The sequence below is a fragment of the Siphateles boraxobius genome, unplaced genomic scaffold (genome assembly GCF_051911475.1).
Source record: "Siphateles boraxobius isolate OS27281-9 unplaced genomic scaffold, OSU_SipBor_1 22, whole genome shotgun sequence".
NCBI classification, from domain to species: domain Eukaryota; kingdom Metazoa; phylum Chordata; class Actinopteri; order Cypriniformes; family Leuciscidae; genus Siphateles; species Siphateles boraxobius.
Window position 1 is genome coordinate 39,082,705 of NW_027508833.1, and position 19,148 is coordinate 39,101,852.

At 38.6% G+C, this 19,148-nt stretch overlaps 1 protein-coding gene across 1 annotated transcript in view; it reads left to right on the plus strand.

Moving 5' to 3' along the window:
• The window catches only part of stard9 (StAR-related lipid transfer (START) domain containing 9), a 70,935-nt gene that overhangs the window by 38,494 nt on the left and 13,293 nt on the right, over positions 1 to 19,148 (plus strand). The window contains exons 12-22 of the mRNA XM_077240121.1: positions 917 to 1,014; positions 1,108 to 1,185; positions 1,580 to 1,657; positions 3,398 to 3,577; positions 4,965 to 5,019; positions 6,212 to 6,337; positions 6,421 to 6,503; positions 7,828 to 7,889; positions 8,190 to 8,362; positions 9,444 to 9,915; positions 11,516 to 18,568. Coding sequence (XP_077096236.1) covers positions 917 to 1,014; positions 1,108 to 1,185; positions 1,580 to 1,657; positions 3,398 to 3,577; positions 4,965 to 5,019; positions 6,212 to 6,337; positions 6,421 to 6,503; positions 7,828 to 7,889; positions 8,190 to 8,362; positions 9,444 to 9,915; positions 11,516 to 18,568 — 8,458 coding nt within the window. The remainder of the gene's footprint in view (positions 1 to 916; positions 1,015 to 1,107; positions 1,186 to 1,579; positions 1,658 to 3,397; positions 3,578 to 4,964; positions 5,020 to 6,211; positions 6,338 to 6,420; positions 6,504 to 7,827; positions 7,890 to 8,189; positions 8,363 to 9,443; positions 9,916 to 11,515; positions 18,569 to 19,148) is intronic.

A 19,148-nucleotide genomic window follows, 5' to 3' on the forward strand; every position in this document is an offset into this window, starting at 1 on the left:
GAAAACCGCCACTTGCCAATCGTGTCTTAGCAACCGTAACTAGGCGCGGGAGGTCTGGCAAGCTTTCGAGCGAGGGAAACATGCCGAAGCGTTGTGCGTATGGATTGTGCTAATCTAATCTAAAAGTTTGGACGGGGGAGTGGAAATTTTTTCACTCCTGAAAATCTAAAAGCCACGGGGAGAAATGATGTGCGTGGATCAGCAGTGTGTGAGACCCCATTCACAACTAAATGTGACAGGATTAACAAAAACACCTATTGCTTGGAAATAATGACGGTTCTTTGTTCATAATGCATATATTTTAACATAAAATAAGACGATTAAAGAAAAGACGGAGGCTCACTGACATACTTTAAAATATATTTCAGCATTATTGTTAATCGAGGGCTTACTACCCCTGACTGAGTAACTTTAACCCAATCCGATCGCGGCTCTCCCGGTGTTAGTGTTATTCCACAAGATTTATGGATAAACTGTTTGATTTATAATTATTCGATTATTTTCACATTTCACTTACCCTGCTGTGCACGAACACAGCTGTTCCTCAATTTGTGTGTTTCCCATTTGAATGGTCAGCGTATGAGGCGCTACTTGGGCTGGGACTATAGGCTTTAGCTTCAATTTTTATGAAATTATTCGCTAATTGGTTGCATATTATGTCGTGGATATATCCCTCGAATGCATAATGCAGTCCCTTTAGTCTTGCTCTCTCAGATATTTCACATGTTCGCCAAAAATGGCTAATTTTCTCGTTGAGAATGTCTGACACCGCTGCATACACACTGTAATAGATGTGCCAGGCAAGCAACAAGCGACTAGCAACGGTAACTAGGGAGGGCGGGGCTTAGCGAAGGGTCAATTGTTGGTGTTTGTTGCAGTGCCAGAAGAATTGATTCTTAGATTTGTTTTTCGCCAGCTGTCTCGCCATCCAGCAGCAGCTACAATGAGACTCTGAGCACCCTCCGCTACGCAGCTCATGCCAGGAACATCGTCAACAAGCCAAGAGTCAATGAGGTTCGTCCAAATGCATTCAAAATGTCTGCAGAACATGTTTTTCTTGTGAGTTGGAAGTTGAGGAAACTAAAAAAAAAACTTGTTTTACCTCAGGACGCCAATGTGAGGTTGATCAGAGAACTGCGAGAGGAAATTGATCGTCTGAAGAGCATGCTGCTCAACTTTGAAATGGTATTAGAACGTGTCAGTGTCCTGACTTTTTCATTTAGTATATCTTTTTAATGCATAAACACTGAAAATTCATCCTGTTTTAAAATTGGACATTACATTTTAATGGAAATTTAAACTCAATTTGTGTGACATCAACTTACATTTTGGAATACAACTTGGTTAGACATATGGTACAGCTTTGATTTTTTCAGTCCAAATTATTAAGTAGTGTCTTCTTTAAAAAAACAGACCAACCTGTCAAGCCATTTAGAACATATTTGAGGTTTACTATATGGAGTGAGAATTTGGACATATGAGATTTCAGTCAACAGAAACCAGTCTTCTTGTCCTGTGCTCTTTGCTGCTGCTTAGGAGTGGACATTTGTTTGACTGCTAATTGTTTTTCCATCCACAGCAGAGGAACCCCAGTCCATCTCTCAGTGATGAGAGAGAAGGTAGCTTGTCTGATATAGTCCTACAGAATGAACTGAAGGTTAGTTCACGTCCTTGAAACGCTGGAGTCTGTGTTCATTCTGAGCTCGCTCTGTAGGAGCTGTTTTTTATGTGCACTACTATTCAAAAGTTTGGGGACGATACGATTTTAAAATGTTTTTGAAAGAAGTTTCGGTTACACTTTATTTTACAGTGTCCTTGTTACATTCAGGGTTCCCACGGGTCCTTGAAATCCTTGAAAGTTTGTGAATATGAAAAAAAAGATTTCAAGGCCTTGGAAAGTTTTTGAAAATAAACATACATAGATACAGGTCCTTGAAAGTACTTGAATTTATTTTGTGCAACAAGTTTTCTGTAAAAAATTTAATATTATTCCCTCCGGTCAGCTAATGTGTTATTTCGTCAACACTTCGTGCCCTATGCAATATGCATACTAGCTTGCTTGATTTACGTTAGTTACACTCATTTACACGTTACGTTAAGTGTTTTCCGCGTGAGGTAGCCTACTTTGTGTTGTACGTTGCCATGACGTTCACACACGCAAAACTGTAACAATGTATCTTACAAGGTAACATGATGTAACCTTGCTCTCACTTGAAATGTGTCCCCACATTAAGTGCTTGAATTTGAGGAAATTGGACCTGGAAAGTCCTTGAAAGGTCTATGAATTTGAAGTTAACCGAGGTGTGGGAACCCTGTACATATGTTACATGTACTTACCAAAGTAATAACAGTATATTATGCATAATTACATGCAACTAACCCTCAACCAAATCCTAATCCTACCCTAACCCTATAGTAAGTACATGTAGTTGCTTACTATTACTCAGTACTTAAATATATAATTACACTGTAACAATGACACCTTAAAATAAAGTGTAACCGAAGTTTCTTATGTTCACCAAGGCTGCATTTTATCGTGACTTTACTTCATGTAATTGCAACTTTATATCTTGCAATGTAACAGTTTCCACATAATTACTATAACCGAAAATAGAGTAAAAAGAATAGTATTGTGAAATATTATTAAAATTAAAATAACTGTATTTTAAAATGTACCATAATTTATTCATGTGACATTTTTCTGCATCATTACTCCAGTCTTCAGTGTCACATTATCCGACCTTCATAAATCATTATAATATGCTGATTTGCAGCTCAAAAAACTATATATCTATATATGTTATATATATATAGTTAGAAAGAAAGACAAAGAAAGAAAGAAAGAAAGATGGATTAGTTAGAAAGAAAGAAAGAGATAGATTAGTTAGAAATAAAGAAAGATTAGTTTGAAAAAAGAAAGAAAAGTAAAATAGAAAGTATGGTTAGAAATGTTAGGAAAAAATAAAGAATAGTTAGAAAGAAAGAACGATTAGTTTCTATATATGTATATATACTGTATCTTATAATTATCAATGTTGAAAACAGTTGTGCTGCTTAATATTTTTGAGGAAACTGTGATATTATATATTTTTAGGATTCTATGATGAAAATTTTTTTCAAAAGAACAGTATTTATTTGAAAGAGTAAGATTATAAAAATATTTTTATATAAAGGTATATATTTCTAAACAAAAAATTAAAATCTGACCCCAGACTTTTGAACAGTATTGTACTTTTATAAGGAATTCTCATGTAACACTTCTCATGTTACTGTCTTAGGATGATTCACTTTTGTCTTTTTTGTGTGTGCACGCGTGTGCGTGTGTGTGTGTGTGTGTGTGTGTTTTCCAGTTGTCTTTTCACTCGCTGTTTTCACAGTCGCTCCTGTTTCTCTGCAGGTGGAGCAGCTGACTAAAGACTGGTCGGACAGTTGGCGTGATAAGCGAGCTCTGTTGGAGCGATACAGTGTGGACATTAACCAGGACAGGGCAGGAGTTCTCATCCGCTCGCTTCTGCCCCACCTCATCGCTCTAGAGCCAGATGTCCTCAGCACAGGCGTCACTATCTATCACCTTCGGGTACAATTATTCAGCTAGTTATACATTTCTTTTTTCTGTCACATCCATATTGCCTTCAGCTAGTCTTTGCTCTACAAAATCCTTTGCTCTTTCGGGTCATTAACCAATGATTCTTTCTCTTTTCCCTCCAATAGATTCTCCCTTCACCTTTATTTCTCTTCTGTCTTTTCTTTTCTTGTTCTGTGTGCAAAACTCTTCTCACGGGAAGGTAAAACAGCCCAGAGCTATGGTCATGTGGTCCAGATATTCGCCCCTTTCCTTTTCACTTTCCTTCTTTCGTACTTTTGTGTGATTTGTGCTGGAAGATTATAGTGAGTTACTCAGTGGTGTATGTAAATCTGTAGGAAGAGGTTAGTCATGAAAGCCAGTGTTCGAATTATACCATGAGCTTCGGGGGGTACAGCTATTTCGACTGGTGACGTCACTCTCCATTTATATAGGCTTACACACTAGAACCACTAATCTATATGCGAAATTCTGCAGCAATTCAAACACACACATTTGAGAACGTTTCCATCCGACAACCTTGTCCGTGAGATAATAAACAACTGCTTGCATAAATGCAACCATTCTTGGCTTAGTTTCACCAAGATACGGACAATATTTGCTTGATACCGAGAGCTTCAGGAGCTGTGTGAACTTTTATCTAGCTAGCTAGCTAGACTATGACTTCATTATAGATGAGAAAAACACTATGAACAACCAAATAAAGACAGTTTTGAAAACCTGTTTAGATGACGAGCTGCTCATAACATTTACCACAAAGCGCAACGCATGATGATATACATAGCAGTCAAAACTATAGGCAGAGATTAAAGTTGATTTAGCCACTTACTCTTAATTTTTCGCTGACACACCAGGTACATATGTTTTGACAGCTAGTGAAGTGATATCAAAGAACCATAGCAAAGAACAGTCTGAACGTACCAGAGAAATGGAGTGAGGGTTTGAAAATTGTATTTCATTAGATTATTTCCTGAATTGTTGTTATGTGATGGTAATACTGCATTTAAATACACACAATTTTGGATAGGCTAACATAATATTTTATAAAAAATAAAATCAGTACCCCCCAAATTATTATTTTCATCCCTTTTGGGAGGGTCCAAGTCTCATCTAGGGGGGTCGGACCCCCCCAATACCCCCTGTAATTCGAACTATGCTGAAAGCCTGTAAAAAAACTCAAGACTGCAATTTCAGCAGTTTCCCTGCTTTAAAAGTTAAAACCACCTGGGAATGATTGTGCGCCTTTGGAACCAGGTTTATATAAGCAGGCTTTTTAAACAGTAGACAAATCCTGTGCTATGCTTTGAGGTGTGAAAGAAAAGCTTTCTCACTAAATGCTTACATTGACTCATTTTAATGTTTGTTTCATTTGGTGCTATAGGAAGGGGTGACGAGAATTGGGCCTCAGGGCGACAATCTGGAAGAGCCTCACATAGGTATCTCATATTCATATCAACATCTTGAAGTACTATGGACCGTTTACATCTGGCACTAACAGTGCTGAATAGAGTTCTGCAGGGATGATGCAATTTTGGATCAGGAAAATGTTCAAGGATCAGACATTTTATAACTTCGGGTTTCATTGTCCTGAAATCAACAGGTTTTTTGAATGGGGTTTTTGGTTAAATGCCTGAAATCAGGTGTGGTTAACACAAATAAAATAAAAAATAATGTTTTATTCTAAGACATAAAATGCATCAGTAATATTGTGATTTTTTTAAAAAAGTTTTGACTTATCTTTAAAAGGTGGTTGCTAACAAGTGGCTAAATCGTAGGTTGTCGGGGGCATTAAACGTCATTATGAACAAACATTATAAAAACTCATCTACTGACGAGTCCACTTTCACAGCCTCATTGTTTATAATCATGCTCTTGCAATTATTCTATCTTAAACTTTCAGGGAACAAAAAGTGGTCAGAAGCATCGTAATGGTTATGTTGAAGTCATGAAACTGGTGTTGCTTGTCTATATCCTGCGTTTAGCTTTTTTCCTGTGGCGACTATTCGCTGCAAAAAATGCTTTTCTAACTTAGTATTTTTGTCTTGTTTCCAGTCCAAATATCAAACATTTCTTAAATCAAGAACCATTTACTAAAGTAGTAAAATGACATAAGATATTGAGCCTTGTTTTCTGGGGAAATAAATAAAAAGATTTGTGAGTTTTTGCTTAAAACAAGCTAAATTATCTGCCAAAAGGGTAAGAAAAATAATCTTGTTTCTGTTTGAATTAACATTATTTTTCTTACCCCATTGGCAGATAATTTTGCCTTTTTTAAGCATCAACTGACTTAATTTTGATTAATTGCCCCGGAAAACAGGACATAATATCTCATGTCACTTTACTCATCTAATAAATGCCTCTTGATTTAGGAATTTTTTGATATTTGGTCTGTAAACAAGACAAAAATACTAAGTTAGAAAAGCATTTTTTGCCGTGTTTAGGCTTGCGTCTTGTGATCCGGTCACTCAAATCTCCTTCGGAGTTGGTCAGAGACGCATATTTTCCACATCGCAATTTTAGTGTAATGTGTTAAGATTTGACATGTGTTGAAACCAGTCTGAAGACCTGTATGGCAATATAATTGTTTGAAGTGGACAGCAGTGATTAACTTGCACCTCAAACCCTCAGTCTTGCCAGAAGGTTCCTCCTGTGAGATCGGAAATAAGAGCGGGGTGGTGACTCTGAAGCCAGTCTCAGGGAACATCTGCATGGTCAATGACAGAGAAATCACGGAGCCCTGCAGACTTGCACAAGGTAAATGCAATGTGCAGAAAACAACCCTATCTCATGTACAAACAAAATAATGTGTATTATTGTGTATCTCTATTTCCCTTAAGGTGCAGTGATTACCTTAGCAGGACTCCATAAGTTTAGGTTCAACCATCCTGCAGAGGCGGCTGTTCTGAGGGAGAGGAGACGGGTACGGTCCATGCTTTGTAATGCATATATCCACTAAAAAATGACCTTGAGATACGAGGGCTAAAACTACATGCAGCACTTGCTTGACATACAAGAACCAATGAGATTTGTTCTTGCGTGTGATGCAATCATATTTGAGCTTTCACAAGAACCAATGAGATTTGTTCTTGCATGTCAAGCAAACATGTTTTAATAGGGACTTTAAGCAACAGCTGCTGATGGAACGGCAACGGCAGCCGGAAGTAAACGGTTAACTGCCGTAGTTAAAGAACGCAACAATCACTAAGCAACAGCGAAGAGTACGGCGTAGGGGATAATTTAATAATTTGACAAAATACAAATAAAGAAAGTGATTTTAAAAAGCAGGAGAGGGTTGCTTTGGCCATTTAATGATATTCATAAACAATTACAATGCCACATACCATAAAACATAACATTAACTTTCTTAATCTTTCACGTAGTAGCGACTACGGCAAATCAGCTGCTCTCCCGTAGTAGACGGTTACAGTAGAACGTCGTGAAGTAGCAGTTAAGTCGCGCATGCGCAATAGAGCGCCAGAACGCCGTTGCCGTTCCACCAGAGGCCGTTGCTTAAAGTCCCTAATATCTCTGTGTATGCTGGCCGGCGTGAACAAAAGGTTAAAATAAATCTTTTCATCATAGAAAGTGATCATGTCTTTTCAGAAGATTTGGATTAAACCACTCTATTCAACTGGAATATTTTAACAATGTCTTTTGTACTTTTTTTTATGTGAAATATTATGTAGAAAAATCTTCTTACTATAGTCTAAAAAAACTAAATCTATTTAATATCTACTTTTGGGTTTGGGATGACATGATGGTGAGTAAATGATGACAGAATTTTCAATTTTGGGTGAACTATACCTTTAGGTTTTTAGTCAGTGGTCTTGGCTTATTTTATTTTCAGTTTATTAGCATATTTTGTAGGTCATCTTTTAATGTATTACCCAGTCAGCCTAATTTACTTAAATAGCGGGCAATTTTAAGAGGAGACTTTAAGAACTTTAAGTTACACTCCTAGAGATATTAGTTTGATTTATGCTAGTGCACTGTTTTTGTAATAAACGTATTTCTTAAACCTGAATGCCTAGCCAAGGTAGAAAACTTCTGAAAAATAATATCTTTGATCCAAATCTGTTGAGAAAAATCTGATTTATTGAGGTATTTAATGTAATTTTTAGGGCTTTTAAAGTTAACATACAATCGATTCATTAATTAACTCATGAGGTTAATTAAATGTCTAATGCCATTATTTTTTATGTAATGCATTGAATGGATATAATGTAAAATGTTGGTCTTTGCAGACTAGTGAAGGAGGTTTGGTCTACAGCTCTACAGAGATCAGCCTACCCAGTTCTGACACCAGGTAAATATGATTTGTTCATTTAAAAGCAGTAAAGTTTCTAACTATATATATATATATATATATATATATATTGTACAGTTCATGATGTTCCTCTCGTAATAAGCCCTCTGGAGAATAATTTGTTTATAGAGTTGTCATGGTGTTGCTTGGTTACTACAGGGAGTATGTAGAAAACAAAAGAAATGAACAATGGAAATAAATTAGACTTGTGTTAAAAGGTCTGCAATTTTTCAGCACTATCTGTCATTTTCTGGTTGACGAGGGCATCATCCGTAGAGTTTGCGTTTGTTGTGTGCTCAGGGTTGCTGGAGCAAGTGTTCATGAGAGCGATGATGGGACCGCACCCAGACATCGACTCGAGGAGCAGCAGTGGTACATCGAGTGTCTAGGAGAGGAGATTCAGATGGAACAGAAAAGAGCGGAAAGAGATCTGGAAAGAGAGCAGGCATGTCTCCGACAGCAGTATACTGAGAGTGAGTACAAAAAACACACAGAGTTGTGCTTAACTGCGGGATTCAATGCTGAATTGCACTTGTGTTATTAGAGAGTTTACTGCTAATTTTATAGCATTCAGAAAGGTTGAACTGAAATACTATATTGTGTTATTCAGCAAAGAACTTAAAACAGGCTTTTAAATGGATAGTTCACCCAAAAATAAAATTCAGTCAGTAGTTACCCTCCCTCATGTTGTTCAACCCCGTAAGACCTTCGTTCATCTTCGGAACACGAATTAAGATATTTTTGATTAAATCTGAGAGCTGGATCACTTCTCCATAGGCTTCTAAGGGATTGAAACTTGTTCCCCGAAAAGTTAATAAAGACATCATTAAAATAGTCCAAGTGACTACAGTGGGTCAATCTTAAGTTTGTAAAGCGACGAGAATACTTTTTGTTCGCAAAAATATTGACTTTATTTCAACTATTGATTTCCTTCTCTGTGGACCTCACGTGAGTTCACTAGTGTAACAGCGCAGCGCTTCTGTGTTGTACGTCACATGCATCACACACACATGACCAGCGTCGGCCAATAGTGAGCCTACGTGTGACGTAGCACTGCGCAATTACACTACGCTAACTGACTCGAGGCCCACAGAGAAAGAAATAAATAGTTGAAATAAAGTCGTTATTTTTGTTCTTTTTTGCGCACAAAAAGTATTCTCGTCGCTTGATAAACTTAAGATTGTGCCACTGTAGTCACTTGGACTATTTTAACGATGTCTTTAATATTTTTTCGGGGAACAAGTTTCAATCCCTTAGAAGCCTATGGAGGAGTGATCCAGCTCTCAGATTTAATCAAAAATATCTTAATTCGTGTTCCGAAGATGAACGAAGGTCTTACGGGGTTGAACAACATGAGGGAGAGTAATTACTGACAGAGTTTACATTTTTGGGTGAACTATCCCTTTAAGTAATGGATTAAAGTCTTTCACCCTAGTCAAATAATAAAGCAAATGAACCTTGAATACCTGACAGTAAGAAATTGTCCTTTCAAATTGTTGTTTCAATTGTAAAGCCTTGTGCTTCTCTAAACTCTGGTTTCTTTTGCATCTAAAGTCAAGCGGTGGATCTTGCAAGAAAAGCAACGGCTTGCAGCCCACAGTGAACAGGGAACACTTGAGTCAGGGGTTCAGACAGATCTCATGCTTCCTATTCGTTCATCAAGTCAGGGGACTGAGAAAGAAGGCAGTGCTGAAACAGTCCCGCCGTCACTCTTAATGGGTGACAGGAAAAGGGTGGTGCAGGAGGAACTGCTGAAACATCATGCATTGCGCAGAGCTGAGAACCGTGTGCGCCGCAAAAGGTTACATTACCAACTGGAGAAGATTGCGCGAAAGCGGCATCTGTTGGAGGCTAAGCGAGAGCTGCAGAGGATGGAAAATGAACTTCTACAAGGAGGCGATGAAGCCTTGTCTCCAGAACTGGGGTGCTCCTCAAAGTTCAGGGGACGTCCAATGACTTTACGAAGGCATTCCTTTTCTGCTGATCTGCTGTCCCGATTGTATCCCCAACACACTCCCATTTTTAGGTAGGCGTAAACCAGGTGAATAACTAACATTGGGGCCCAGTCCCAATTCGCATACTATCCGTCCTAAATAGTATTCGAAAATAGAATTACTACGTCCCAAATCGTAGTATGTTGAAATGAGTGTTGCAAAGAGACCCGGATGATCTACTATTCCCGGTCAGAATCCGAAGTGCAGATCGATGCGCACGCTAACGGCTAATATTGCCCACAACCCATCGCGCGTTAGACGAGGATTTGGTTAGAACTACAAACACGACTGAAAAGTGTTAAAAAACTACAGACATGGAGGACGCGCGAGTCCGGCGGTTATGTAGAGAGGTTTAGATAAAGGTGTTTGAGTGATTCATTATCAGTATCTAATCTGACGAAAATGTATTTATTCTAGTTGTCTACATTATATTGCATCTGCAGCAGCATTGTGAACTTTTGTAAAGATATGTTGAGCCATTACCTTTTAAAATGCATCATTATATTCATTATATTACAAACACATGAGGAGAGTCTCCGCATGAAAGACCCACGACTGCAGAAGAACGTGCGACTACATTTCTCTCGAAACGCTAGGAAATCAAATTAGATTGAATAGAGAATTTTAACCGTGACAAGATGATTGACAGGGCAGTTTACAGTGACAGGATGATTGACAGGGCAGTTTACGGTGACGCACGCGACAAATCTGTCCGTTAAAGATGACGTGATAGTATGTCCCAAAGCTTGCATACTCTTTTGCTACACACTCAAAAGTATGTACTTTTTCTTCACAAAAAGAGTACATACTTCTAGGTCGTAGTATAAGTAGGCGAATTGGGACTGGGCCTGGGTCTCATTCACTAACCGTGCATACGGTGGATACCGTGCATACGTGAAATCTGCATACAAATGTTTTCACAAAACAAACATGATTTATGTATAACTTTCATACAAATTCATGAATTTTTTTTGGAACATCAGAAACCACATTTACACAAAAGCCATGTACTCTCAGGGGCATTATAGCCCAACCTGCGAGGTTCCTCTGAATACAATCTCAGATACGCGCATCTAGAGATGGTTAATAAGAGGTCCGTAACCTGGGTCTGTATAAAAGGTTTTATTGTGTTTGAACTGGTTGTGAGGATCAGCATTTCTTTAGGATCTTGCTGCCAATGCTCTCAGGCCAGAGTGCATCTTTAAGAGCATCTTATGTGTGCTGAGAATTAGCTTGTGTGGAAAGTACTTATAAAGTTTAAAGTACTTATGGAAAGTTTGAGCATGTTTTATGCAAATTACTAACCTTGTGCATGCGATTGCTTATAATACCTCACTTCGTTTATGTAATAAATGTATTAATATTAGAATGAGATGAAAAACAAATTCATGTGTGTATGCACATGTTGTGAATTAGGCACAAAAAAATTGATGTTTTTTTTGTGAATAAGACCCCTGTGCCTGTTTTTTTTAAGTTCACCTGGTCTAAAGAAGGAAGTAGTAAATTTTAATGAGCAAAGTTTTAATCATGTGAAGATAACACTTGATTAAATATAATAAGCACTATCATTACACCTAGAACAGTATATTTTGTTTTTACTCAAAACATTTATTTACCTTTTTCTCCAAACAGCCAGTTCCTTAAAAGGAATAGATCTTCTGAGTGTACAGCATCTCAAGCTGGCTTAGCTTGTCCCACTAAATGGGAATCTGATGAATGTCTCCAAGATCAGAAGATCAGAAGGCGTTCAAACACAATGCCCTCAAGATATGACCAAGTATCCTCAAGTTGGGCCAGTTTCTCAAACAGCTTCAAAAGCCCTTTAAAAGATGCAAAATCACCTGAAGCGAAAAAGGCAAAAACTGTGTCCTCAAGGTTGTTAATCAAGAAAAGCACAAGTGACCAAGACAACAATTTTCTGGATTCAAACACCAAAGGCACTAGAAAAGTATTACCTATAATAAAACAGAAAACTACTATTAAGGGAACAAAGAGTCTATCTCAAGGTGGAAATAAAAGTTTAGAGACTATCCGTAAGGTGTTTTCACACTCTGTTGGTTCTAGGTTCAGGACCGCCTTGGCTAAAGTTGTCCGCAAGCCACCATCAGGCTTAAGGGGACATAGAAGTTTGAAATCTGTTAACCAAGTGATATGTCAATTTAACGAGAAGTCAAACAAAAATAAGTCTGTGAGAGACCTACAGGAACAGTGCCCTATCAAATCATCAATATCTTATGAAAGTTTGGAGCAGCTTAGCTCACTAAAAAATAAGCAACCAAGGCACTGGCATAGTGCAGAAGCTCTGACGAGCACCAAGCAATGTGTTGCAGTGCAAAAAGAAGCAGCTGGGTGGATGAAACAAGGTGGTGGGGAGGATCCCAATGGTTCTTCAGATTGTGATAGTATTTTCTCATTGGATTCACTGTCGTCAGCTTACGCTACAGCTCTGTCTGAGCAGCTTCACCAAGAGGAATATGATTCCAGTGAAGCTGAGAGTGAAGACAGTCGGATGTCTCAAGATTCTCTTGTTATGGAGAGAAGTGGAAAGCATGTCACTGCCAGACCAGTGCTCAGGTTTAAAAAAGTTCCAAGCCACTTAACCTCCCATCCGTTATCTGCGTCATTCATCTCTCCGTCAGTCGGCAATAAAGACGAGATGAAAATATCCAAAGATGTTCCTGCAGAGCTTTTCTGGAGCCTAAATGGTAGTCAAAAGTTGAAACCGACGAATGGCCAAGGGTCTTGTCAAGCGTCTGAATCTAGACCCTGTAGTGGTGCCAGTATCAGAGAAATCGAGAATCCACTTGCTCTTACTGATGCTTGGTCATCCACTGACGCAGCAGACAGTCCCAGAACCATCAGGGCTTCAGGACACTTACTCAAACAGGATCCACACACACAGAGCAGTATATGCCATGGCTCTACTAGTCTGGATCTGTCAGACATGAATGTCTCAGAAAGCCAGAGCTCACCTCACTCTGACTCCACTCAGGATGAAAAAGCAACACTTGAAGAACAAAATGACACGTCTTTTGAGAATACCTTGTTGTTTGATAGCAATGAGGGTGATTCTAGTTTTATAGTTTTAGGGCAGGAGATGGATTTTGAGGAGCTGATTACCAATGCAGAACCATGTATAGCTCACACAGTGTGTGATTCCACAGATATCAATCCAGATGGGGTGGCATACACAAATAAACTAACCACTGAATATGAACCACTGAATCCCATTGTGACTGAAGCATTGGTGACTAACTCTGGTTCCAAAGATGGTGACATCTCAACAGATACTAGACTTTTAAAGTGCTTCCCAGTTAACTTGAGTAGGAAAGATTCACATATCAGTGAGGAGAACCCATCATCATATCCAATGTACCCTGAGGAATCTTCTATGAAGTCAAAATTAAGCCTAACAATTGGTTATCAGGTTTCAACATACATCAATCCAGGAGATCCAGAAGTAAATAACTCAAAAGCAACACCGATTCTAAATGAAGCACTCATCAATGCAAGCAATGACCATGGCAAAACCACGGATGATGTAGAAAATAATTGTTTCTACACAAAACAGTGCACTGAAAGGGCTTGCATAAAAGATACCAAAATTTATGCCTTGACAATCGAACAATCAGAAAAGCATGATGAAGTTAATAGTTTTGGCAGAGATGTTAAATGCTTTTGTGTCCAGTTGAAGAATGAGTCAGTCACTGGAACATGTAAAATGAAAGGCTTTGTGGGAAATATGAAGCTATCAAAGAAAAATGATGATGTTTCAGACACTGATACAACACTCTTAAATATGGATCAGGAACAGTCTATTTGTTCAACTATCAACCGAGAATCAGTAAAAAATGCATCTGATTTGGAAAATTTGCTCACTAAGATGGAAAACTCTGATCAAGAGCTTAAAGAGAAGGGAATGGAAAGTGCATCACCAACCATTGATGCTCACAAGGATTTAATCAGCAAAGATCACATCAATATTTTTAGAAATGACAGCAGTACATTCGATTGTGGATTGACACCAACAAATTGTGATAGCCTGAAATCCTCTAGGAGTCCTGAGATTAAAAACATTAATGACTACTGTAAAGAGGATACAAAAGATGCAATTCAGATTTTGGAGAGAAAGACATTCAATAACAGATATTTTCAAATGAGCAACTCTGCAATTAATGATAAAATATCAGAGGTGGTGAAAGAACACTTTAATTTGTCTCTGAGAGAAGGCTGTGGTGAAGATCACGAGTTGGACACAAAGAAAGAAAACACTTCTTTGGTTGAACTGGATGATTTCAAGTCCAAGACAAACAACTATGAATTTGATTACAAAAGTACTCAGGATGAAAATAGTAATTCCCATCATTTCTCACATATGGCAAAATCAGAGAATTATACGGACAACACTACTGTGCATTTGGAGAATGGAACAGAATCAAGACATTCTCTGACTATGAGTGGGAACTCTAATGGCACAGAAGAGTTTATTGTGAGGAAGACGGAGAGAAAAGCAGAACAAGAAAGTCCAAAATGTGGATATATTAATGAAAATGTGGAGTCAGTACCATATTGTGCTATAGAGGCACAGAGCCCAGATAGAGTAAATTCAATTGAATCAGTGTTGCCTTGTCTAAAGGAAACAATTATTGGGTTGAATACATCAAGAGAGAACATTATTGTATGCACCCAACTAAGAAAGTACATTGATGCTTCAACCCCTGTTCAAAAGCAACCCTGCATGTATGGACAAGCTACTCCATCTCTTAAGCTTACAAATGGGTTAGATAAAGTCCAGAAAGATCATCAGTCCACATACCTGAATGCACAGATTGTCAACAATGAAACAAAACAAAATCAAAGTGTGCCGACCTCAATGGAAATGCACAAATTTGATGATAAACCACTAACACATGGACATTCAAGACTTTTGAATGAAACCAAATGTTCACTGAGTGAAAACTGTTTTGTGAAGATCTCAACTCCTGTAATGTCCAACCAATGCAATATTCTTCAGGTGTCATTACCTACCGAAGCAACAGTAAAACATACAGTCTCAGGTTTACTCTCTGAAGAGACAGATAGTGATATGGCTAACACATGTCAGCAAACCGTGGAAGACAGTGCTATAACGTTACCTAATTCAGAGGTAAAAAATAAAAAAACACATCCATATCATTTTACAACATCAAATTTGGAACATCACCATTCAGCAGTGGACGAGAATTACCCTGCTCCTGAAGCCTGGCCTTTGAGCAAGCTAACGTTTTATGAATTTGGTCCTGGAAACCTTGGAAAATATTCTGGTTTTGTAAGCCAAGATAAAGATTGTTCTAAACATTCCTTGGAAATCATTACCACTACTATCAGCAGTAGTAGTGATAAAGACAGAGTAAGATCCATGGAGCACATACCTAACAGTTACTCTGAAGATTTCAGAAAAGATGCTACAATTTCAGATTTACGCCATCAGGCATCACAAAAACCCCAAATGCGCAATGTGCTTAAAAACGGTGATATTGAAAAAGTTGACAAGGATCTACAATCAGAGGATCAGGCCATCTGCAAAAGTAATGATGTGAAATTTGTGATTAAATCTCAGTATAGCAATAGTTATATCAAAGGGATCAAGATCCATAATCAAGATCAAGATCCATATATGCCTAAAAATCACCAGTCAAGTCACCAGTCAACTTGTAAACCTGATAAATCTGTGGCCAATCCCTCATCAACTGTTGAGGTATGTCACAGCTCAAAACCAACTCCTTGCAGTCAAAATACAAAGGAATGGCATAACAGATGTAAATCTACAGACAGAGGTAGAGGAGAATATTGCACAACAGAAGATTCTACAAAACATTTAGTTGGCAATGGCAATGATGATAGACGGAAAGGAAAACAAAAGCGATGCAGAAGGGCCCACTTTATGGCACCTCCAAGTTCATCCACTGATTTATCCTCAGATGAGAGTACCACATCTAAAAGACATGTTTCTCCTACCAAACCTTCTTCACGGGCAAACCTGCTTGCTAGCAGACAAAATGTCCTTGGCAAACACGAAAAGCCTCCACATGATGAAAGCATTCCTTTTCCTTCAAGAATTAGTCCAAGATCATTAGAAGCACAACCAAAAGAGAGATATACCCAGCAGCCAGCAGTTTCCTTACGTGGAGAAGCAGAGATTGAGACAACTGCATGTCAACAAGAGTTTGGTCCCTCTGAAGAAATGCAAAAGACTGAGATGGTTAATTCAAAGGGCGATAAAGACATTACTTTCAGGATGAATGGTTCTTCAGAAGATGTTTTAGATGTTTGTGTGAAAGACCACGCACATCCATTTGAGAAGACACAAACACAGACAAGGGATTCTGCAATGCATTTTGCTTCAAGTGATATTAACCCATTTATTCATACAAGAACTACTATAGGGGTGAAAACAGCAGTCCCTAAAAAGCAGGTCTTTGGAAGTGCTGCTAGTATATCCTGCCAACACTCTCCACTCAGTAGTTCCAACAAGAATATGACCAGGTGCTGTAGTGTAGACAATGGCCTAAATACTCAGGACCCACCTTTCAGTTCCCATTTGAGCACTTATGTAAATCATAAAGGGCTCTCTAGCACATTGAGTGGTAATGGATATTCTAGAGATCCAATTTCTCCTGAGCCTCTGCTGAAAGATTCTTATTCCTCTAGTTGTTCAAATAAGCAGACCCTAACTGCTTTGAAATGTGACTCTTACAGTGGTGCCTCAGAGGAGTTAGGCCACAGTTCAGGTCAAGTTGACGAAATAGTCCTGGTCTACTCCTCTGAGTATGAATCTCAGGAACATCCGAGTCCAAGCAGGTGTGATCATGGCACACAGACCATTGAGGTTAATAAGGACCTTAAAAAAAAGAGCCGTCACCGAAGAAGCAGCACCCAGACACCAGTGTCCAAACCGGGGAATAGTGCCCCAACCACATGGGCAAGTCTACAGAACATGTCTGAACATTTATCTGACCTGATACTCAACACCTCTGATCTTCTGGGGAACATACAGTGTATGCGAACAGGGGAAAGGCCACCCAAATATGACTGTCCTAAACACTGTTTCCAGGTTTCTACTGTGCATTCTGGCAGTAACCACAAGATGGGCAGTTGTACACAAACTTCATTGGATATTGGGGTCCAGACAGAGAATGCTCCAGTGTCAAAGAATGCTACATCCCATGAAGTCAATGTTATTGTCAAAGTGATTGGCTCAGATATTTGCAATGTGTCCCAGATAGATGGTGATGCAGAAAGTGAACAAGCCTTTGAAAGAATTAAAAGCCTGCCCGATTTACGTCCCAAAGGCTCAAAGGGCACTGACAGTCAAAATGTTCAGATTCCTCCCCAAAAGGTTCTTTCATTAGAGACTATTGTGCCGAATCTGGATTCCTCCACTTTGGAAGCATTTGAAGGTGACACTGTGGATCATTCTTATAAGAAAAACTCACATTTAAAGCAAAAGGATAATCAGACTTATCACAGAAATGTAGACAAGAGGACATGCTTTAATAAACACATTATGCTCATGGATCGTGCATGCTCCCCTATACTTACTGTGAAGGCTGCAAGATACACCCAGCAAAGACAAATAAAAACAACCCATGGTTTAATAAACAATAAGACAACTGAGGGACAACATATTGCAGAGAAACAATGTTCAAAAGTATACAACATGCAATTTAAAGGTCATAAAATGTCTAAACATGAGAATATTGTACTAGCTCAGGAGAACCTTCACAGTAAAAATGCAAAAACAATATCTACATCAGTATCATCTGTGAACTTTGAAAACCTGAGTGACCTTAGTTGTCCAAATCTGAATGGATCTGACTACTCAAATAGCGTCTTTCCACAAAGCAAATGTATGCAAAATGAGACAAATGAATGCTCTCGTGAAGTTGAGGACAGGATAATAAGTCAACCCACTATTAACTGTTCTCCATCTCACCTACAAAGAATCTCCCTCTCTCCTTCAAACAGCACCATTGGTGTACAACATGCATCATCCTCAGTTCAAGTTAGACCATCTAAATTGGAAACTTCAGAAAGGCCTCATTTGTCACCTGTGAAAAGCCAGTTGAGTCACAGATCATCTGAGTATATAATAAAGTGTTGGGATCATTCAAAACAAAGTACAATGCAACAGCAGGAAGATGATTTGATGTCTCTGGTGCCAAGCGATTGCAACACAGATGTTCTGGTCAACATCAATCCTCTGGCAGAGACCAGCGTGCTTAGAGAATATCAATGGATCCCTGATGATCTGCCCATGCACAACAAATTTACTAACTGGTCTGGCATCAGTCAGCAGGCACCATCAACGCTTAGTAAAATAAACAGACCAACTGGACATCACTTCACAAGGCTCAGTCCCAGTTACCGGCAGCCAATGGAGTCACAAAGCCCTAGTTCTGTCTATAGACCAGAGTCATCCGAGAAAGTGGATAGGAGGACACAAGAAATTGAGAAGCTGAGGAAAGAACGTGAACAGGTTTTAGCATCTGTACATCTGGATCTGAGCCCTCATCAGCTGACTGTTGAGCTCACAGAGGCCAGGCTGCACTATGGCCAAGGGGAAACAGACACTCTGCTTAAAATGCTCAAGTCTGGTTCCAAAGAAGTATCTTCAGCCTGTAACCAACAGGAGCTCCTTAACAGGTCTGTATAATCTGTGATTTACTTATTTTAGGTATAGTGAAAGTTTTGCTTTCTTTAGTTTTTTTATAATATTTGACAGTTGATTAGGGTGCTTTCACACTAGCACTTTTGGTTTGTTTGGATGATGTGAATGACTCCAGCAGAATGTGATTTTCTTTAACAACTTCTGCAATACATTTGCACCAGATAGATGTAAGAACCTTTCTGTGTTGATGCTTTGAAAAACAAAATCAAAGGTTCAAAAGGCAAGGCAAGACAAGTTTATTTATATAGCACATTTCATACACTATGGTAATTCAAAGTGCTTTACACAGAAAGGATTAAAATAAATAATCACAAAATAAAAGCAAGGACAATTAGAACAGTTATAAAAGGAATTAAAAGAGATATAAAGATGATACAGTTGTAAAAGGAATTAAATATGATACATAGATAAACTTCTCATCTGGCAAAACAACGATGCATCATATTTTTCACAGCTCCCAGTTTTACTCTGAGATTTTCCCATGGTGATTACACTGTCTCTGGTGTTCTTTCGGCGCGCCTAAGGAATCTATTGGACGTCTCCAGTAGACCCAGA